Source organism: Acomys minous, assembly GCF_964271855.1.
Source record: "Acomys minous genome assembly, chromosome: 15".
In the NCBI taxonomy this organism is placed as follows: Eukaryota; Metazoa; Chordata; class Mammalia; order Rodentia; family Muridae; genus Acomys; species Acomys minous.
In genome coordinates, this window is record NC_140497.1 from 67481483 (window position 1) to 67506070 (window position 24588).

General features: G+C 34.2%; 1 protein-coding gene across 9 annotated transcripts in view; it reads right to left on the reverse strand.

The window, feature by feature from the left end:
- The window catches only part of EPHA5 (EPH receptor A5), a 312460-nt gene that overhangs the window by 129736 nt on the left and 158136 nt on the right, over positions 1-24588 (reverse strand). For 4 of the 9 annotated variants that reach the window (XM_084758024.1, XM_084758022.1, XM_084758021.1 and 1 more), the window contains exons 4-5: positions 11543-11698; positions 7645-7980 (exon numbers count right to left, since the gene is read on the reverse strand). The exons of 3 other annotated variants lie outside the window; for them this stretch is intronic. In XM_084758024.1, the coding sequence (XP_084614150.1) occupies positions 7645-7980; positions 11543-11698 (492 nt within the window). The remainder of the gene's footprint in view (positions 1-7644; positions 7981-11542; positions 11699-24588) is intronic. 2 more of the 9 variants (XM_084758026.1, XM_084758025.1) reach the window with 1 other exon arrangement.

Consider the following 24588-nt stretch of genomic DNA (forward strand, 5'->3'; position numbering starts at 1 on the left):
TTTACAGGCCTTGGAGCACTCAGCCCTAAATAGGATGTATTAAGCAAAACACCCCCCAGTGACATCAGGGAACTATGTGGAAGAGAAAGCAAAAAGATTTTAGGGGCAGATGGATGTATGTCTCCACAAAAACAGTGCCTTCCACTCAAGAGAAGATTGATACACATATGAACTCACTGAGACTGTTATATGCACAGAGCCTTCACCAGAAAGGCCCAGCTCTGAAAGGGAGAAATAGACACATGCATCCATCCTTAGCCAAGAAGCTATCTCCACTTGCTAACCCTTACTTGCAAAGGAAGGCCAACACAAAACAAACTAAAGGGCATTTTTGGAGAGTCTTTTTTTTTTTTTAATTTTGACCTTACTGGTCTTTTGTGAATCTATTATACATTCCTATTTGGTGCTTTTTCTGGGTTGCTTTTGTATGTATACCTCTCTGCAAATATGTTTCTGATGCTTTGACTTATTTTATTATTTTACATTTTGGTCTTCCTCCCCTCTTTTTACAATTTGGCTCTTTTCTATCTAGCAAGAAAATAAAGACTAGAGTTGGATGGGTGGAGAACTCAAGAGATCTGAAAGGAATCCAGAGAAGGGAAGCTGTGATCAGAAAATACTTCAAGGAAAGGTAATTTTAATTAAAATAGAAATTATGTACAGAAGAAAATATATAAAATCGCCGAGGCTTTTCAAATATAATAAAATGTTGAATTGAGGTCTGCAACTAATTGAGGTCGTGTTGAAGACCAGGTAGCTTAGTTTTACAAGGAAGCTTAGTTGTTTTTAGGTCTAGATAGATGTTTTAAGCTGATAATGACAAGATGTGATGGAGATTGATCTACATTCAGAATTTTAGATGCATCAAGATATAAAAGATGTTTTCTTTAAGGCTGTCAAATACAAATTGCCAAAACACTAAGAGTGTAGCATTTGTATAATTCCTGACTGTGTCATGGTTCTTCTTGCTATAGGTAGTTTATTGTATATACATGTAACAATATAAATGTATATGTAAAAAATAAAAAAATGTTTAATTAATAAAAAATTGTGGGACGATAGAAAGAATGAAGATAGGAATGTGGGGGAAAATAGGTGGATGAATGTGTAGTAAGAAAAGAGAAAGACATGCTAATTATCAATCCTAAAGCAGTATAGATAACTGAATGAAATTATATTAAACAAATTAATCAGAGTGCATCATCTTTTGTTTCAATTTATATATTTATAAACTTCGGTAATCTCACCAATCTCTGAAACAGAATTCATAATTCAAAAAGTAAAAAAAAAAAAAAAAAAAAAAGCCAAAACAGAAAAGAAACTTCAGTATCATTTCTTTTTTTTCTTATTTAAAATATATTTCACTAATTTATTCATATTGTATCTCAATTGTTATCCCATCCATTGTATCCTCCCATTCCTCCCTCCCTCCCACATTCCCCCTACTCCCTTCTCCTCATTTCTGATGCTAGACTTAAGGTACATGGTTTAGGATATGCCTGAGGAATTGTTAAGATCTAGGCTTAGACAGACAACCCAAGACAGTAGGTTCTTCATGAAAGCTGTTTATATTTTTTTTTCTTTCTGAAGATGGGTATAAAGACTGATGCTTTTTGTAATTTACATTTGAGATAAAGACACAGAAACAATAATTGCCAGGAACAACATCAATATACACCAGTACATGGCATCTGCTGCTTCACGAGCACAGATATAATCAGCGTCATTAAGGAGATCTTGTAGAGCACCAGCTCTGGCCCTGGATACTTAGACCCTGCTCTTTTGAGTCTGAGCCTTATTAGATCATATATATATATACACATCTGTTTCTGTTTCAAATTGTAGTTAATTTTTCTTGTTTCTCTATAAGAAAACAAAGTACAGAAAGTATTCTCAAATGTGCAATTTTGCTAACAGTAATGGGAATAGAGAAACAATAAGAAATTGGTTCCACAAGAAGACCAACAAAGCCAACTAGGCAGGGCCTAGGGGAGCTTGCAGAGACTGAAGCACCAACCAAAGGCCATGCATGTAGGCCCCCTACACAGCTGTACCCTATGGGCAACTCAGTCTTTAAGTGGGTCACCTACTAAAGGGAGGGTGAGTGTCTCTGAATGGACTCTTTTGCATGCTTTTTTGATCATTTCCTCCTTCCCAGCCTCCCTCCCCAGGCCATAGGCAAGAGGATGCCTTCAGTCATAACGCTATTTGACCTATTTGATGAACTGGGGTGGGTTGGTAGGATGTTGGGCTCCCCTTTTTCTGAGAAGTGTATAAAGGGGAAGGAGGGTGAGACCAGGAGGAGAAGATGGAGACAGCTACAATAGGATATAAAGTGAATAAAGAGAGAGAGAGAGAGGGGTGGGAGAGAAGGAGGAGGAGGAGGAGGAGGGAAGGGTGAAATAATTCTGTTTCAAATTTCAAAAAGGAAAAGAAAAAGAACTTGGTTGTACCCCATTGTAGCATGGGCCCTTTTCATATTAGAAGATGACCCTTGATAACCACAGGGACATATAATCTCAATATATGTTCTTAATTTAAAGATTTTTGGAAATTAATATTTTTATTGATTATACTTATACCTATTTTCATGTTATAAACAATTGATATGTAATTTAAGAATTATCTAATGGACTGGGTGTTTCTAAATTATCTATGGCTATTAGGGAAAGTTTAAACCAGCTTATTACATGAAATAATCAAGGAGTACCAGCAGAATCATCAAGTATCTTATGTTGCACATGTGAAGAAACTAATACCAACACATTAGAATCTAAGTATTTCCCATTGAATTCCTGGTTTTCAGGAGCAGTTGAATTTATGGTGTTGCCTTTCAATATATGAGACAAATATGTGGGATCTGGTGATATCCTGAGTTTTTAATAAAATATACTCTACTCTTGAAAGTTAGAGCCTTTATTGTTATTTTTCTTGGGGGCATGTGACTGAAGTAACATCTTCCTTTATTTGTTTTATATTAAACACACACACACACACACACACACACACATACACACACACACACATACACACACACACACTCTTCTTAGGTGAGCAACTAGTAATAGAAGGCAAATCTCCTCAGCATAAAGATTATTCCATGAGGTCACCATTCTCAGATCTTCCTGGGAGCAAGTTATCTACTTAGTAGTCGGGGGAAATTTTTCTAGAATATTATTTTCCCTTGATTCGACAATAAAAAATATAAAAATCATGGAGAAATAAGCACAGAAGTAAATCTTCAATATTTCTAATAAAAATATCAGGAAATATTTGTATTTGGCATGCTACAAATGTGTGAGTGGAGAGTAGCCCTACTCCTTGGAGCTGGCATAGGTGTTAAATTTTTTTATGAATTAATTCAGGAAATAGGGAATGAAATGTGATCCACCCAGGATTACTTAATTTATAAGTAAAAAAGAAATTCAGCTACTCACATATTGTAATGTTAAATGGAACTTAGTTTAAAAAAAATACCACTTCATTGATAACATCTTCAGAAAGAGTTAAAAGACATGTTCTTCAAAATATCCAAGAACACATAAGAACAATATGCTTGAGGCCATGTAAATGTATGCTTGAGGCCATGTAAATTGAAGTTATGCTAAAATTAATTCCTGACTACTTTAGGGCTCAAGATAGGAGAAGAAAATGGAATCCAGAGCATTTTATCAGGGTAGGAAACCTATGAATCCCATAATAAGCCATGGAGCTGAGTTGTGAAAAATTGGCATGCCTGGACTTGAATAATGAGTCTGAAGGATCTGTACCAATAATATAAAATTTGAGGAATACAAAATCAGCCATCTATTTATTCAGGACTACTCAACACTCTTCATATTTGGATACATATAACTACTTCACAATCTTTTAACTGAATAGAAATTTTTAACTTAAAGGAAGACGCTTCAATATGATCATTACACATCATTGACTATTTCTAGATTTAATTACATATCTTTGACTATTTCTGGATTCTTCTGGAGAAAGAGAGGTTGACCAATTAGTGACTGCTACATAATGTTTAAGATTAATACACAGGTTCAACATGGCCATAAACACTGAAGCAGAGCCAGGTAATAAAATTCCTCACATTACAGACACCACCTACCTTAGACACTCCCAATTGTTTGAAGAGGATAAGGAGTTGGAGGATTCCAACTGACATAAAATGTCTTTAACTGAATGTTGCCATTTGGTTAAAGTAAAATTCTGTGCTTTTCAATGTTAACTATTGTTATGGTTGTGCATGGTTGTCAAATTGACTACAACAAGAATTAACTAAAACCCCAAAATAGGATGTGGGATTTTTACCAAATTTGAAGTGAAAAACACCTCTTCTGATGGGTATCTTTCAGGTAGGAAAACAAACCTTTGATCCAGATCTTTGGAGTGGGAAGACCTGTCGCTATTTTGGCCACACATTCTACTGGAAGCCTATTTGGGGACAAAAGAAGGAAGCTTTTGCTTTTTGTCTTCTTGGAAGTCCATCCATTCACTAGCATTGGAGCCTATCTCTTTAGAATTGCACTCATGTAGACTGAACAACTCCTGGATATATGGACATTTCACTCATCGACAGCCATTAGTCCATTAGCTGGACAACAGCCTGTAAGTAATTCTAATAAATCATCTTTCTCTATATAGAGATTCATTCTACAAATTCTCTATAGAGACCCCTGACTAACACAAATAACAATTTTCAGATGTTTAGTATACTTATTTTTTAGTATAAAAATATTTGTGTACATAGTAGAAGTTTAAAAACTTAGTTCAAAATTTTGCCATTAGAAATTTGTTTTATGGGACATGTCCCTGGGGCTAGTGTCTAGATATAAGTGAGTATATACCATTTGACTCTTTCTGCTTCTGGGTTAACTCACTCATTATGATCATTTCTAGTTCAATCCGTTTATCCACAAATTTTGGGAATTCTTTGTTTTTAATAGCTGAGTGGTATTCCACAGTGTAAATATACCACAGGGGAGGAGGACTCCCTCAGTCACAGTCATAGGGGAGGTGAGTAAGGGAAAAATGGAAGGGAGGGAGGAATGCGAAGATACAAAGGAGGGGATAACAATTTAAATGTAATATGAATAAATTAATAAACTATATTAAAAAATAAAAAATGTTTTAAACAAAATAAGTAGATATTGCACAAGTCTATCATACATATATAATATTACTTTTACTGACAATTAAGCTTTCAAATTAACTTATTTCAATAGAATTTGTAATTTTTAAGCTGTACTGTTAAATACCTATTGAAATATGTATGTTTTAGATTTCTTAAAAAACACAACTAAGAACATGGATGTGGTAAGTAAATCTAAATATGTATTTGATAAATATTGTTAATTTTCAAAATGGTTATAATTATATAACAGATATTGAGAATTAGTAGAAAACACAAAAATCTAGTATTTACTTTCATAAGTATTTGCACATCCTTTGTTACTGAATGCATATCGATTCTTTCCTTCTCTTTCCACCTGAATGACAGCTCATTGTACATTAATGCATCCACATTGTTTTCTCCTACCATACCTTCTCCAGCTAGTACCTAAACTCCGTTCATTGTGTTCCATCTACCTTTTCCTTGCTTTTTTCCTTCTCTGTCTCATGAGTGACTTTTATTGACCAAGAAAATCTTAACAAAAATATTAGAATTGTTTCTTGTTACCATATAACTATATTATACAAGAATTTAAAAGTTTAACATGATTCTATTTAATTTTTCTCAAAACCTGGCACTTTACTAATTTAAAGAGTATTGCATATATTTAAATAACTTCTCAAATTGTAATGTTTTGGATAATGTTTTAAGTTTTGAATAAATATCCATACATTAATCATTTATTCATGTTTTATAGACAAATTTAGCTAATCAGTTTTCATTTTTAGCTTAATGCAAAAATTTTCATATTGAATGAATAACCATTTCCTTCCTGTATTTTTGCCAAATTCATGCATGTTTTACCTGCATACAAAAATATTCATCAGAAAATATCAGAATATTTGTTGTCACTAATAAAATTTGAAAGCACAGAATTAATCGCTAAATATCAAACATTTGGGAAATCATCCTTTTGAGAATTTAACTTAAAATATGCTAAAAGTGTTTTTACTTAAAAATAAAACTAAAAATCTTCATTAAACTGGATTCTTAAATATACAGTAATCAAATCTAACTACAAAATTCACTTCCTGTAATGTTGGAACTTGGTGAGGCTTCAGCGATTGTAGCTGAATCTACACAGAAGACTTAATTTTTTTTCTTGAAGTAGACACATTAAATAGAATTGAGACTTATTTGACCTAAAGTCAGAGTGCTGAGAAAGCAGTATTGTAAACTGGATGGATAAGTTTGCAGTAGATTTATGATATGGCATACAGTCAAAAAATGACATCCAATACAATGTCTTCGCTGATGAAGAACATTACACTTACATACATATGCCGTGGCTACTGAATGTAAAGTAACTTATTTGTTATTCTACATGTTAAAACTTGAAATTACACACCTTGTAATCAGAAGAATCCAGTAAATCAAAGAAAACTACAATATCTTTTTGTTTGCTGATGATGACCCTAAAATTATAACCATTATCTCATATAACTTAACAGTAATGATTATTTTATGAAGGTACTCAAGATCCCAGTGAGGCGGGAAATACATCTCATTGAGTTATCATCATTTACAAGATCATATCATGTAGCTCATTTTGTAATCAAGTATCGTTTAAAGAGTTAAAAGTTTTACCTTAAAAGCCAGAGACTGTAACATTAAAGGCTACATTTTTCCAACTTCAGAACAGTGTGCATTACTGAACACTTGTGATGGTTACTGTGACTATTGTCATGTGCTGGCATATGCTTTCTCATATTTAGGGTTTTTTTTTAATCACCTACTGAGTGGAATTCTTAAATCAGAATTCCATGCTGATTATTGAAAAGAGAACACACACTGGAAGTGCCAAGCAGCTCAAACCAAATTGTACACCTTCCTCCCCAACATCCACAGTGTTACGATTCCAAGGTGTCAACACACAAATAGATGTTTTGAGGGAGTTTTATAGTGCCTAATAATTATTCTATTTTTATAAGTAGACTTGGAAAAAAATCACTTCATATATTTAAATAGGAAAATAATAAAAGGCCATAATAACTTGCAAAAAAAAATCCAGTTGTGATGTTAAGCAAGAAACCAAAACCAAATAAAGCATGATATACAAATTAATTTTAGAAGAAATCTTGATGTTTACAAAGAAACAAAAAATGTAGATTTGCAACAGAAAACATACTATGTGTGTACATATATATATGTGTGTATATGTATGTATGTATACCTGATAATCATTAAGTATATATGATTTACTCCAAAATGCATGTTTAAGAAAATATTTCATTAAAACATACCACTCTTGTCTTTGGGCCTTTGGATGTTTGTACTATGAAATCCTTAACTTATCTTTAAAATAAAAAATATGCTTTAAGATATAGGGTTGTTTTTTTTTCTGAAAGTCTGACTTTCTGCACGCTCGGAACATTCTCTCACAGGACTTCATTAATTTAATAGTCGGCTGGTTTGCAATTGGAAGAGGTAAGCCTAAAGTATATAGTTGTGTTGGGCATCACACTTACCTGCTTGATTGGTAGTTACATTTACAGACACGTACTGCCGGGTGCCTGGGCTCAAGTCGGAAACTCCATTCACTGCCTCAATTTCAAAGGTATAGTTTGTGTGAGCAAGTAGGTCCACCATCATGACAGAGGTATTTTTCAGGCCGATTTGCTGGGGGATGTACCTGACATGACCGCCACACTCCTCACATACACCTGCATGGGAGTTGCACTTCTTGCATGCAATATAATATGACACATCTTTCCGTCCACCAGTGTCAGCAGGCGGAATCCACTCCAGAAAGACACTAGTTTCATTAACATTTGAGATGGCATTCCGAGGAGCTGAGGGGGGTCCTGGTTTGCAAAGTAAAGTGAGAAAAACATATTTAAGATGATATTAATTAGTTATTCTTTACCATACTAATCCCTGGCCTGAAGAAAAACTAAATTTATAATTAATATGTTATGTTAAAATTTATAATAATTAAAAAGTTGAAGTTTTATGAAACAGTGGTGTTTATGTACCATAAAAATAAATTTACTTTGGGACCATTACTAAAATGTATTTAACTGAACCAACTGGTTTTTAAAAATATTTATGTACATAGCTATGGAATAAAAATATTTTTTGACAGAAATGTTACAGAAACTTTTACGTTTAAAATATAGTAAATTCATTTATTGTATATTGAATGCTGTTGCCTCTGTAAAAGTTTGAAGTTAATATGAAACTTCTGTTAAACTGCAGCATAGTAAAAGAAGGATTTTTCTGTATTGCTCTTGACATTAGAAAATAATTGCATGTGTAAATAGTGAACAAAATTGGAATCTTTCCTGAGATAACATTCCTCAGGGATAGAAGATGAAAGGCAAGAGCATGATTTATGAACTAAGTTCTTTCACTTACTGCCATTCAACTTCAGAATTCTAACTAAAGTGTGAATTTCTGGCAAGGATGATGTGAGACACATGGAGAATGTTCTGTTTTTTCAGAATATTTTCGATCTCAAGTCGCCTACCATTCCAATTAGGAAAGAAATTCATTCAACTAAAATCCCTCCATAGACACTTATCGTCTTATCATAATCCTATGACAGCTTTTCTAATTTCATGTAGTTTTTATTACTCTTCATTTTTATACATAGACACTTCTGATGGCTTAAAAGGTTTTTAGACTAAATGCTAGCAATAGTCTCTGTATCGTTTTAACTGTTTATTCACATACTAAGGGGAAAGGAAAATGAATTTCTCTAAATGCAAATTTTAAATACAGAAGATTTAAATTTCAGTCAGGGTTTAATGTTATGTGGTGGTGTGTCCTCAAGCAGACTGTATTTACATTTGTTCCAGGGCTCTGGTCTTCATCTGGGAATCAGGATGAGTACCTCTTCTTCTCACTGTTCTAATCAGTATCTCTCCCAAATGCTGTGTAATTTCAATTTAATATAAGCATGAATTAAGCTGCCGGCTTAATAGCTCTGTCTAAGTTATCCTAATACGTATGTCTTCCAAATATAAGGTTCAATGTTTATTTCAAACACAGTACTAATCCATTATCTTTATGGAGCACACGATGGCTACTATTTAAGAAATGTTTACAATTCCATTTGGGCGGGGAAATTCCACGCATATGGGTTTGGCTTGCTTTCCTCAAAGAGTCTACAAGAATGCCTATCAATGAACCCTTGGAAGGTCTACATGCGTTCAATCTTCTACACTTCAATTCCAACACACACTTTTAACTCACCGCCATTTCTAAAGATGTAAATACATCATCATTGAGTATTATTATTATTTAGCACAAACTTAGGATTATTAAATTAAAAAAAACGGAGATATTTCAGATTAGGTGAAAAAATAGTGGGCTTAACATTTGAGAAAGAAGATGAAATGCACCAGAAAGGTGCCAAATTCCAACTTATTTCTATCAGCTGAACTGTATTTCATTTCTTTCTTTGAAATAAATCAATAAAAGTACACCAATCTGGGTTCTTTTACTTGTATCTCTAGTAATAATAAGATATCCATAACTTTAGGTCACGTGTTACCAAGAAAATCAACTCAAGTGATACTATTAAGTAGAAATAAAATTAAAGGATCTGAATTAATCTACATCTAAAACATCCCACTCCCCAACAATAGATATGATGGTGTGGACCCTTGTCTAGCTATGAGAAAAATTCTTGCCTTAAGTATATTCATTACATCTTTGGCTTTCTTTCTGTTTGATTTTGTCCTATATATTTATCAAACTCTCTTTCCAGAGTTTATTTATTAAAAGGAATCAAAAATCACAAACACACATACACAATGCCAGCGGCAGAACAATGTTCAAGATCTCCCTCTGACTGTTAGTCAAGCCATGAGGGGTTCACAAACAGTTGTGATACTCCGAATATACTGAAAACAGACGCATACACTCATAGTGCTACTTTGTGAAAAAATGAGTACAAATTATTATTCTTGTGAACGTTGTAGTAGACATTCACAGAGCTGAAGATTGAGAAAATATAAATTCTGTTGGGCTTTAGTTCCAAAGGAGTGCTAAACAGTTCTTACCATCAAATCATAGTCTACTCCCGAATCCCCAATAAATAAATAAACAGAAATTTACATTTATATTTATGCTGAAACAAATGTATATTGTGGTTTGATCAGTTAAAGAAGGCTACTAATATACAACTTCGTGAAAATTATGAGACGATTCTGTGCTATATTTTTTTGTGTGCCATTCGTTTCTGGTCCTTCCATTTCCTGTTGTTTGATAATTCTTACATTTTACATATTAAACATTACCTGAATTCCACTATAACAGAAGAGCTATATCATTCTACTGTAATGTATTGAGAAGGTGTTTTGATACTGGTAATCATTTGGTCAACAAAATCATTAGCCTTGAATTACAAAGAGTGCTTTTTCAGTTATGTAAGAAACTCAGCCACTGAAATGCGGTTAAAATTAACTTGATTATTTATATGAATTTGTCTGTACTATTTCTGACTACAGATCAATGGTAAAAAATGAATAGTCTTATGAACATCACGGTGTGTATATTCATTTTACTGGGAATTGACGGGTAAGTCAAGAAGTGCCATGAGTGATACACATTATGAAGATGGACATATTCACTTTTCTCCTTCTTTTTTACTTTTCCCACATTTATTTACAAACATTTCGTTAGCAAGATAGTATCTGAAAATAAGTCACCAAGCAAGCAAATGTATAAATAGGCACACTATATTTCCCAAATTATGTTAAAGTTGGAAAAGTATAAAGCTTGGCTAGATGTACATCTATGTACTAGAAATACTGAAAATAATGGTCACTATCCATCTACACTGATTATTTGATCACGAGTACAATTCTTACTAACAGGAAACATCGCAGATACATGAAGGTCTAAGTTGAAAGTTGGGTTTTATATATTCTTCTAACCTGATTGGCCAACTTGATTGTCATGCTTGCCACACTGCCTATATATTTTGGCAAAATACCTTCTGGATAGCCAAACAGCTTAACTATGTAGCCTATAACTTGCTGTAATTGCCATTTATTGCATAATTTATAGTTCCAAAGACTGGCTTAAAATTATATAAGAAATCTGATATGAAAAGAAAAAAAGCTTTCCTTGGTCAAGACTTCTAAATTAAACCACAAAATAAAAGGAATTTTTTTTTAGAGCTTTCAGGTGTTGAATTTTAAATCGAGGGGCAAGGATGCTTTGACACTAAATAATAGAAGGACATTTATTTTTCAGTGCTTACTAAAGAATTTGAAATTTGGGAAGAAAAAAAATATCCTGCAAAGGGTAAACATGCCTGTTTTAGAGGAAAGTGTTAGTAAAACATAACAGGCTTCATCATGCTATTTCTCCAAACTGGTGAAAGCATCCCCAAATAGCCACGGGGTTCCTTACTTGTGCATGCCATTGTGGGCGGATCAGATTCCCTCCTGAAATAATCCTTTTCACAGACACAAGAGGTGGAAGCTTCCTCATGGGTGTAACTGTGAGGTGGACATTTGCTGCAGCTCTGGCTGTGAGGAGAAGCTTTGAAGAACCCAGGTCTGCACACTGTCAAGAGAAATGAGAAACTAAGCTTTTCCCAGAACAGAGGTGGTGCTTGCTTGTGAATAATGTATTATTTTGGCTAGTATATACACAAGTAAAAGAGAAGACAGTCTTTGCATCAATTGTGAGAAATTTCCATAAGCTTGCTGATACACGAATCAGACCCCTTCAGATAATCAACTATCCAAAATAACTGTATGGAATGCAGATATTTTCATGGCTTGTATGAACTGGAGCTTGTAAAACATATTTATAAAAACACATACTTATATATGTTTTCAAGTCCAATGGAAACAGTCCAAAAGCACAATTTTTACTCTTTATTGGTGAAATTATATATTTAGAAGTACAACTTTCAAATACAATTCTAAACAGGTGTGGTACATGACAGTTTCCAAATTTTTCTTATTAAATTAATAAATTAAGGGCTAAGGTGATAGCTCAGTAGATAAATAACTTGTCATACAAGTGTGTAGAATATAGTTGGGTTCCTCAGCAGCCAGGTAAGTGCTTGGTGGGCATCATGCCTTGCCAGTCATCCTAGTGGATTTGAGGGGACATGGGAAGTACCCAGAGAAAACTGGGTAGCTAAAACAAAAACAAAACAAAACAAAACAAAAAAACAAAAACAAAGCTCTGGTTTCAACACGGAGCCCTTCTTTAACATACAAGCTGGAAAGTTAATAATGAAGAAAGCCTACTTCAACCTTGGGCCCCTTCATTCAGGCACAGAACCACAAACGAGTCCACACATGTACACACACACACACACACACACACATACACACACTGCATACAAATATACAGAATGAATGACAACTTGATTAAAAAGTATATACTAAAAATTTCTCTACTTCTAGTACAATGCACAGTTACCTGGGCTATTTTCTGTACTGTCTAGAGGGGGCAACATTATATTTTTGGCATTTCTTAGCACGTTAAGGTTGTGCTTTGTGTTGCTTGCTAACTCAGGATTTATGGACTCTAAAATAATAAATAACTTCACACTACAAAAATTGTCATAATTATGAAAATAGAAAGCATGTCTTATTACTCAGTTTTGTCCCCAGGGAAATTATTCCACAAGTGTCAATAACTGAAAAGAATACATAAGTAAGTTGAGAAAAAAGCCTGAAGTCTTCTCCTCATTATATAGAAACAATGGAAAATGTTTGCTGTTATTTAACTTCTCTGAAGCCTAGTTATGGAAGTATGTTTTCATGAAGTGGATCTTCTACTCTGTGGACTTCATAGATGTGCATGTATTTTTTTTTATTTCCAATGGCTAATAACACCAATATTAATATTCTAGGTCCTCAGTTGTGGTCAATTTTAAGCAATTCAAGGCAATTTATGCTTTGAATAGTCAGCTTATTTTACTTGAAGCTAATATATTCTATCTTATTCTATTTTTTAAATATAAATACATATATGCTGAAATACATATATGCTGAAATACATATATGCTGAAATATTTATTAATGTGTTAATGGTGGTTTTGTTGATTCTCATGGATGAATTCCTATTTCAATGGGATAGACATAATGAGCCCAGAGTAATTTTTATCTGTTCTGAGTGACCTCAGGATTTAGTCATGCACGCTGAGGCTTTCTTCCATCATTCTGAATAATCAGGGTTGACCAAAAAGGAGGTACTTAGTTTTTTCAGTCCACCTAATTATGGTGATAGTGAAGCCCTAATGCTCTTACAAATGCACAGCAAATGGGAAGGCATTTGAAAGATAAGACAAGCTTTTTGATAGTATTAGAACATTCTAATAGTTAAATTATAAGAAGATTTAAATATTATTTTACTTATAATGGGATTGCTGTAGCTGGCAATACCATACTTAACTGTTATCCAATTTTTCTTCATTTATATTTCTAGTACAAGGATTCTCACTTTAAACTATATGCTTTCAAAGCCATGAAGTGTCAATCTACACTCTACCATATTGGTATCGTGTTTCTCCAATAAAACACACAGACGAACTGAATGGATACTTAAACAAGATCCAACTTTCTTCTGCATCCAAGAATCACATCTCAGCCACAAGGATAACATTACCTCAGGGTAAAGGGCTGGTAAAAATCATTCCAAGCAAATGGTCACAAGAAGCAAGCAGGTGTAGCCATTTTAATATCTAACAAAATAGACTTTCAACCAAAATTAATCAAAATGGATGAGGAAGGACACTTTATACTCATCAAAGTTAAAGTCAACCAAGATGAAATCATGATTCTGAACATCTATGCTCCTAATATAAGGGCACCTACATTTGTAAAATATCTATTAATGAAGTTTAAACCACACATTGATTCCCACACAATAATAGTGGGAAACTTCAGCACCCCACTCTCACTGAAGGATAGGTCATTGAAACAGAAACTAAGCCAAAAAATAACATCATTAACCAACGCCATGAATCAAATATATCTAACAGATGTCAACAGAAACTTTCACCCAAACAAAAAGGAATATACCTTCATCTCTGCACTCATGGAACCTTCTCCAAAATTAATCACATAGTATGCAACAAAACAAGTCTCAACAGACAGAAGAAGATTTAAATAATACCTTGTATAATATCAGATCTCCATGGTCTTAGGCTGTACTTCAACAACAACAGAAATAACAAAAAGCCTACACATATATGGAAACTAAACAACTCTCTACTTAATGACACCAGGGTCAGGGAAGAAATGAAGAAAGAAATTGAAGACTTCTTGAAATTCAATGAAAATGAAGGAACAACATACCCAAATTTGTGAGATACATTGAAAGCAGTGCTAAGAGAAAAATTCATAGCACTAAGTGCCTTTAAAAAGAAATTGGAAACATCTCACATAAGTAACTTAATGACACAGCTAGAATCCCTAAATAAAAAAAAAAGATGCAGAAACATCCAAGAGGAGTAGATATCTGTAAATAATCAAACTCAGGACTGATATTAATAAATTAGCAACAAAGAGAACAGTCCAAATAATCAACAAAACCTAGAGCTGGTTCTTTGAGAAAATCAACAAGATAGACAAAGCATTAGCCAAACTAACTAAAAGGCAGAGAGACGGTGTCCAGATCAACAAAATCAGAAATGAAAAGGGTGGCATAACAACAGACACTGAAGAAATACAAAGAATCATAAGATCCTACTTCAAAGGCATATATGCCACAAAATTCGAACTTTTAAGGGAAATGAACGATTTCCACTTGACAAAACTGAGTGAAGAACAGATAAAAAAAAAAAGCTAAATAGTCCCATTTCCCCTATGTAAATAGAAGCAATCACTGATAGTCTCCCAACAACAACAACAAAAAGCCTATGGCCAAATGGTTTCAGTGAAGAATTCTACCACACCTTCAAGGATGTGCTAATACGGATACTCTTCAAGCTACTCCAAATGATGGATATGGATGGAACATTACCAAATTCATTCTATGAGGCCATAGTCACATTGATACCTAAACCTAACAAAGACCCAACAAAGAAAGAGAATTTCAGACCAATTTCTCTTATGAACATTCATGCAAAAATACTCAATAAAATACTCTCAAAACAAATACAAGAACACATCAAAGATATCATTCATCATGACCAGGTAGGATTCATTCCAGATATGCAGGGATGGTTTAATATACTGAAATCCATCAATGTAATCCACCACATAAACAAAATGAAAATAAAAAACCACATCTCCTTAGATGCCGAGAAAGCATTTGATAAAATCCAACACCCATTCATGTTTAAAGTTTTGGAGAGATCAGGGATACAAGGCACATACCTCAGCATAATAAAGGCCATATACAGCAAGGCAATAGCCAAAATCAAATTAAATGGTGAGATACTCAGGGAAATTCCTCTAAAATTGGGAACAAGGTAAGGCTGACCACTCTCACTATATCTCATCAGTATACTACTGGAAGTTCTAGCCAGAGCAATAAGACAACAAAAGGAGATTAAAGGGATCCAAATGGAAAAGGAGGAAGTCAAATTATCCCTATTTGCAGATGACATGGTAGTGTACATAAGTGACTCCCAAAATTCCACCAGAGAACTCCTACAGCTGATAAACACCTTCAGCAAATTGGCTGAATACAAAATTAACTCAAAAAAGTCAGTAGCCTTCCTATATACAAATGACAATCATGCAGAGAAAGAAATTAGGAATACTACACCTTTCATGCTAGCCACAAGCAATACAAAATATTTAGGAGTTACTCTAACCAAGCAAGTGAAGGACTTGTTTGAAAAATGTTTTAAAATTCTGAAGAAAGAGATTGAAGATGATATGAGAAGATGGAATGATCTTCCTTGCTGGTGGATCAGGAGAATTAACATAGTAAAAATGGCCATCTTACCAAAAGCAATCTACAGATTCAATGCAATCCCTATCAAAATACCTACACTACTTTTTAAAGACATTGAAAGTTCAATTCTCAACTTCATATGGAAAAACAAAACAAAACAAAAAACAGAATAGCTAAAACAATCTTATGCAAAAAAGATCCTCCAGAGGAATCTCCATACCTGATCTCAAGTTGTACAATAAAGCGGCAGTAATTAAAACAGCATGGTACTGGCACAGCAATAGGCTGGTGGATCAGTGGAATAGAACTGAAGACCCAGATATGAATCCACACATATATGGTCACTTGATTTTTGACAAAGAAGCCAAATCTATTCAATGGAAAAAGGATAGCATCTTCAACAAATGGTGCTGGTCAAACTGGATGTCAACATACAGAGAAATGCAATTGGACCCATGTTTGTCACCATGTACAAAACTGAAGTTCAAGTGGATCAAAGACCTCAACATAAAACCAGAGACTCTAAACTGGTTAGAAGAAAGAGTGGGGAAGAGCTTGGAACACATTAGCCTAGGAAACAACTTCCTGAAGAGAACACCAACAGCCCAGGCCTTAAGGTCAACAATTAATAAATGGGACCTCATGAGGCTGAGAAGCTTCTACAAGGCAGGAGACACTGTCAAGAGAACAAAACGATAGCCTACAGACTGCAAAAAAATCTTCACCAACCCTACATCTGACAAAGGTCTAATATCCATAATTTAAAAAGAACTCAAGAAATTAAACACCGCCAATCCAAATAACCCAATTGAGAAATGAGGCTCAGAACTAAATAGAGTATTCTCAACAGAGGAATATCGAATGGCTGAGAAACACTTAAAGAAATGCTCAATCTCTTTAATCATCAGGGAAATGCAAATCAAAACAACTCTGAGATTCCATCTTACACCCATCCGAATGGCTAAGATAAAAAATTCAAGTGATACCACATGCTGGTGAGGATGTGGGGAGAGAGCAACACTCCTTCACTGCTGGTGGGAATTCAAACTAGTACAGCCACTTTGGAAATCTATCTGGTGCTATCTCAGAAAAATGGGAATAAGTTAAGACCTAGCTATTCCACTCCTTGGAATATACCCAGAAGATGCTCCGGCACACAACAAGAAAATTTGCTCAACCATTTTCATAGCAGCTTTATTCATAATAGCCAGAACATGGAAACAGCCTAAGTGTCCATCAGTAGAAAAATAGATAAAGAAACTGTGATACATTTACACTGTGAATACTACTCAGCTACTAAAAACAAGGAATTGCCAAAATTTGTGGACAATTGGATTGAACTAGAAATGATTGTAATGATTGAGTTAACCCAGAAGCAGAAAGTGTCAAAATGTATGTACTCACTCATTTCTGGGCACTAGCCCAAGGGGCATGTCCCATGGAGGTTTTCACTTTCCAGGAAAGTTGGACAGAGAGGAGGACATCCTATTGGAACTCTAGGTGAGAGAAGTGTGTGATATTGGGGAATTAGAAGGATCCAGAGTGTCCTAGAAACCTACAAAAAGAATATTATGACGAGCGGATCTGAGCCCAGCGGTCCTGCTCAAACTATGGCACCAGCCAAGGACAATAAGTGCAGTAAACTGCGAATCACTACCCAGATCTAGCAGTGGACAGGATATTCTCCACAGCTGAGTGGACAGTGGGGTCTGACTTTCACATAAACTCTGGTACCACATATTTGACCATGTTCCCTGGATGGGGAGGCCTGGTGGCACTCAGAGGAAGGATAGCAGGCTACCAAGAAGAGACTTGATACCCTATGAGCATATACAGGGGAGGAGGTCCCCCTCAGTCATAGTCATAGGGTAAGGAAGTAAGAGTAAATGCGAAGGAGGGAGAAATGGGAGGATACAAGGGATGGGATAACAATTGAGATATAATATGGATAAATTAATAAAATATATTTTAAAACATTTTAAAAAATAAAATAAAAATTGAAAAAAAATGTGTTTGACAATGGAATATAAAATTATCAAAATGTTTTTGTCTCTAGGAGAGTTTATCACATAATATTCAGACATAGCACTATGGTAGGAAGAATGAGATTTCAGACTAAATGTGTACCAACCAAAACTATGAAAAAGGCTCCTATCAGGACCAGTGAGCTGACTCAGTGGTTTATGTCATCTGCCACCAAGACTGATAATATTTGATTGATTTTTGAAAGTCACATGATTGTAAGTGAGAATCAACTTCCACAAGCCATCCTGTAACTTACACAGAAAGAGAGAAGAAGGGAGGGAGGAAGGGAAGAAGGGAGAAAATGCAAACGTAAAAAAAGAAGAAGCAATAAAAAGAAGGCTACCCAAGAAAGGTGAGTCTCTGCTACTATATGCTTTAAATAGGAAAGTTATCCAATGGGATAAGAGTTCATCAGTATTTTAAAGACAGAGTACACAACACATAAGAAAAGTGACTGAAACAAAAGAATTAATCCAAAATATCTTGAAAAAAGCCAGAAGAAAAATTACAGAGGAAAGAATTTATCATTCACAACACCCACTCTTCTTTATTAATTACCAATGGTGCCGAGCTATAGATAGCTCACCTTTGACATTTTAGACTGTTCAGTGTTGCGAAAGTAATGCGAATTCAATAGACACTGTATTTTGAATGTTTAATTTGGGTGTGTTACCAGGCTAGTGATAAATGATATTCTCCTCAATATGGAGAGGAGAGGAGAATTTAGCTTTATCTCCTAGTCACCACACATATACCATGCATGAAATGGGCTGTTAGACGTTTTATTTAGCTGTAAGTTAGAACAAGGTTTTGAGCCCATTTAAGGTAGACTCAGCTCAGCTACAATCATGGTTAAGATTTTAAGCACATTACGTACCGCACAATGGATTTCGTTGTTGCATCTCATAAACGTTATGTGAGATTCTGATGATTTATCCACCATTATTTTTATTAACACTTATCACCCTCCTTCCTCTCAAAGCTTCAGTTCCATACTGCAATAGCATAACTTAAGTAACATTTTCAACTCATGAGATATTTAGCACATAGCCCATTTTAAAGGAATGCAAGCATGAAGCCTTTTTTTCAAGCCAAGGGAAAGTTTTGAAATTCAGAGTGTTACATGTTCCTGCTGAAGGCACAGTCTTAAGCAGAGGAATAAGATGGTTTACAAAATGGATCTTAAGGGTCACTTCACAGCAGGACAGAGAATTCAATATGTGGGAATGCTTCAGAGATAGTAAAGAAAAAGTGGGCCCTTCTGTTATCGTAGTGGATCTGACTAGGAAAATGTAGGTAATGCTCTTTGAATTAAAGCTTTGCATGAAATATTTAATAATTAAAATGAGCTAATGGAACATATTTATAATGACATTAAAATATTTGCAATAAGTTGTACTGAAATGTACTGAAAATGTGTGAGCCTTTTTTTCAGATTGGAGAACATTTGATATCAAAAGCTTTAAGGAAAATGTTGAACAATATGTAATATATTATTTATTTGAACTACAGAAAATATAAACAAAACCATAGAAGTGGGATTGTGTTGTTTAGTACTATTCAATACAGTTATTTCAAGTCATAATTATTCATTTTCTTCTATTGCTGTTGTTAAACCCTGGCCACATGTTACTGAGATAACAATCACACCGTAGTTAACCCCTATTTTCTCTGTTTTGAAATATCAAAATTATTATTTTGTGACTGCTTCTTTTTTTCAAAAATCTTTAAAACTTTGTTTTCCTGTTGTTATTCATATAATGTGTAGTCATCAAAAATAGGGAATTCCTTTTCATGTTTTTTGTGACTCTTCTTAAATCACCAAGCCTATCCTTGGCTGTATTTACTTTACATACATACCATTCTTCATACAAAGTAAAAATCAGTCTTAGCTGTCAGAAAAGACCTATATTTGAATCTGGAACAATTTCTTTTCTTCCTAAGATAAACTTCCCAAATATCTATAAAATTTTTGACACAAAAATCAGTATCCATGTATATAGCTACTAAATGGTTGTATTCTGTTAGGAGCATATCATTCATGTGTGTGTGTGTGTGTGTGTGTGTGTGTGTGTGTGTGTGTGTGTGTGTTATAATTCTGGTTTTGGGGGGGGATTTTTTGTTTTTTAAAAAATAATTCTGTTAATCATTATTCTGTACATATATCTCCAGATCATCTCTTTAAATCACAGATGGATACATTTTCTTCTGAAACAGTTTATCTGAGAATGTATTTTATCAAGATTTTATTTCCTCTTTTTCCCATATACAACCCAAGCTGCTTCTTGTAACTATGCTTTGTTTAGGAAAACAGTGGTGCTGTTCAATACAAATCACATGTTCTATACACTTCTATACAACCTTCTTTTAACCTCTTTCAGATGTGGTCCCCTATTACAATATCCATCAATACTATTTGAATATAATTTTTTCTTTCCAGTCCTTAACATTGAAAATAAAACATTGCAGGTAACAATGATATGAATAAACTAATAGTAAAAAGAGAGCCACCTAGTGCTTTAGAATTTCTTTTCTTCTTCCCTTCCCAATACCAAAATGTATATCAAGAAGTTATTACCTGAGATGTTTATGAAAATTTAATAAGTCACTTAGAGCTAAATAACTCATCCTTCCAACTTCCCACAGTGAATACCAAATGACTCAGTTTCCTGAATACATACATATTCCAAAAAAAAAAAAGAAAGAAAGAAAAGATATTCAATTTTCATTTCTAACTTTCCAACTACTCTGGTAACACCAACTTCCCATTTAAGATTTGGTTGTTCAAAACTGTTATGGTGGTGATTGTGGTGATGATAATGATGATGGGTGGGAAATTAACTATCATGGGGGGAAAATCTTAATTTAAAAACCACAGTGGGTCTTGTCTTTTCAAAAACCATAAAAGGAAAAAGGCGAATCAGATAATTAATACATTTAAAAGGCTGGACGTAGAGATGACTACAAAACAGGTCTTGATTATGTGATATGGAAACTTGGACTTCAGGTTTATAATCTGAACCCAAGTTAGACTATGTTTCAAAAACCTGCTTTTCTTCTATTGTCACTTTATTATTAACATTCTGCAACCATTTCTCAATTTATTCCTTGTGATCAAATGACAATGAAAACACATGAATAAAACAGTATTATACTTCTTTATTTAGTGTTGGTAAGTGAGTAAAATACTCTACAGAGTAAGACCATTTTATAAGCATATAAATAAAATGAGGTCAATAGAATTCATTCTTCCATTTTAAGGGTATCTATAATCATGTATTAGAGCATAAATAATGCTCAGAAGCGACTCCTTAGATCCTTTATAAGTCTCATAGGATGAATAATAGTAATTGGAAATTGAACACAGGATTTTAAAAATGTATCTTTAGATAGAAAGTATCAAAGGCATTTTGGCCCATGAGTTTTTTGTTTTTTGTTTTTTGTTTTCCGTTCTTTGTAGGTGTGGCCTTGTTGGAGGAAGAGGGTGGTGAACTTTGAGGTTTCTTTTGAGACAGGGTTTCAGCCTTAGCTATCCTGGACTGTCTTTGTAGACCAGGCTGGTCTCAAATTTATAGAGATCCACCTGCCCTTGTCTCCCAATTCCTGAGATTAAAAGTGTTTTGGAACTTTTGTTTGGCAAGACCTAAAGGAATGTAATGACATACCCAATATGACATACAGCATTTAGGCCTGACTCCCATATTGGAATCTACATAATATATTGTGAAGTTATTCTTCAAAACATGATAACTCTTTTTAAAATTTATTTTTAAGTATGCATATATAGGTGTATGTTGGTGGGTATATGCATGTGAGTGCAGGGACCTGTAGAGACAAGAAAATGGCATCAAATCCCCTTGGCTGGGGTAACAGGAGACTGTATGCTACTCTAGTAAGTGCTAGTAACAGCACTTGGGTCCTCTGCATGACCTGTATGAGTTGCTAATTACTTAATTTCATTTCCCGCCCTGAAGACAAAATAACTAATATCATAAAACACTGTGGTTGTTGGTATAAGAATGGCTTCTATAGGCTCATATATTCAAATGTTTAACCACCAGGGAATATCACTGATTAAAGGGATTGGAAGGATGAAGGGGTGTGACCTTGTTGGAGGAAGTGGGTGGTGAACTTTGAGGTTTCAAAAGCTCATACCAGGCTCAGTCTCTGCCAAGACAGGGTAAGCAAGTCCTCAATAGTTCCTGCCTCACAAAGGTGTCTGTCAGATACATTGGGGCAGAAGGCTGAAGATGATGTCCCAAAGTTATAGAGAGTTTTGGGTGACTATTCAGGTAGCAAACTGTTTCTGTCATCTTCTCATTTGGAAAGCTACTAACCTGCACTCCCTGACTATTCAGTTAATCAAGTTTATTGCCCTGGCCGGTGGGGTTTGACTAAACCGCGGGAGGAGATTCACCTGGATGAAAATACATAGCAAGACACAAAGAAGGAGAGCAAGTTTGATTGATCAAGCTCTCAAACTTTATTAGTCAGGCAGCAATATTTATAAGTAAGAAGGCAGGGAAGCATATTGCGATAGCAACCCAACTGCATGCTTTTCTCAAAGCACAGGCAATTCCAGGGTCATAATGTCCTGCCACACAGGGTGTCCTGCTCTCTCCTCATCTAGCTTTAGTCTAGCTGCTAAACCACAACAGGGTTGCTCCATCTCTATCTGCCTTTAGTCTAACTGCCGACCCACAAGAGGGTCAGCTAGTTTCTGGTAAAAGGCAGCTCTGGGAAAAACAGAGACTTAAAGGTGCAGACTCTGACAAGATGGCTAAACACTGGCCATATGGCCTATAGTCCCCCAACAGTTTATTCCTTCTCAAATCCCTGATGGAGTTGATGACCAGGTAGCTTAGTTTTACAATGAAGCTTAGCTGTTTAGGGGTTAAGATGTTTTTATGTCTTGATAGATTTTTTAAGTTGAAAATGACAAGATGTGATGGAGATTGGTTTACATTCAGAAATTTAGGTGTACCAATATAGGAAAGAAGTTTTCTTCAAGGCTATCAAATATAAATAGCAAAAACACTACGAATGAAACAGTTTCATGGTTCTTCTTGCTGTAAGTAGTTTATTGTATATATGTGTAATAATATAAATGCATATGTAAAAAAAGAACAAAAGAGAAAAATAGTTACCTTGCCCACAGTTTCTCCTTGTACCAGTAGAACAGTGACTAAGTCATAGAGTTAATAGTAAAGTAAGTTACTGAAGGCAATTAATCCCAACAACTCTTACTTTCCCACTGCTGTTGCTACTTTAAACATCTAGCAATAAATATCTCTACCTTCTGCTTCTAACTTCAATGTCCACCACACTAGGGTATTATCAAAATATGAGTGCAGAATCAGTAGAAATAAATTCACTCTATGGAACTTAAAATTTTAAGAGGCAAAATCAAATAACTTAGTATCTATAAAATACTATAGAAAGTTAAATTTTGGCACATATTTTCACAAACACATTTTCATATATTTTAAGGCATAAAATATATATTATAAAAACTAATTGTAAATTTTAGAAAAGATATAGGAGATATTACTTCTGTCACACGTTGTGAAGCACAATACTGAAGTGTAGGAAGTACTATATCCTAAAAATGTAAAATTATCTGTTTCAATAATCAAAAATAAGAAAATATATAATTAATAGCTATGAATCAAAGAATATGTAAATTGAAATACTTCTGAATTTGTATAGGGTAGATTTCTCCCTTTTTGTACATCCTTATATGTTTGGTTCTTTATTTACAGTGTAGGATTGATTTTTGGAGAAGAATAATTGACAGGAACTAAAGTTTTATGACTTACTAAAATTCATTTAATAAAAACTAAGTGGAGTGTTAATTAAGGTTAGATGAGTTCAGTAGACTAAAGAATTTCTTATGATGGACAATATCTCATGTAATGACACAGCCATAGGGCATGTGTGTATCACAAGGTTTTAGTTATATATTTATTCATATATTGTACAACAGTATATGAGATCATGAATTTAGGAAGGACAGGATACATAGAAGGGCCAAAAGGAGCAAAGTAAGTGGAGAAATAGTGTAAATATATTCTAATTAAAATATGTCCTTAAAAGAAAATCAATCAGCTGTCCAGTTCTGCAATGAAAAGTACAGAATCCTTTTTACTCAACTACCAGGTATCAATAATCTACTGAAAGTAGAATACTTTATTACAAGGATTAAATATATTAAAAAGATTTGGCTCCATGCCTGCAGAACAAGAGGGATTCTCAAGTTTTATATAGTTTGGCAATTGGAGTAATTTGTGGTTAGAAAATATGCCATTGGAGAGAACTTATTTAGATGATTTATGTCATATGTGCTCATTTTACCTCCATTTAGGACCTTGTCTAAAATAATAAGATGCAAATGTGGATCTTAACATACAACCAAATATTCAAATATGTTTGATTTTAATTTATGAAAGTATGAAAATTGAATGAATCTCTTAAATTTTATTTTTTGCTTAATTATTGTTTAAAGATGAAAATAAAATGGTTCATATTCTCAATGAGATGAATTTCATAGTGTATAATTT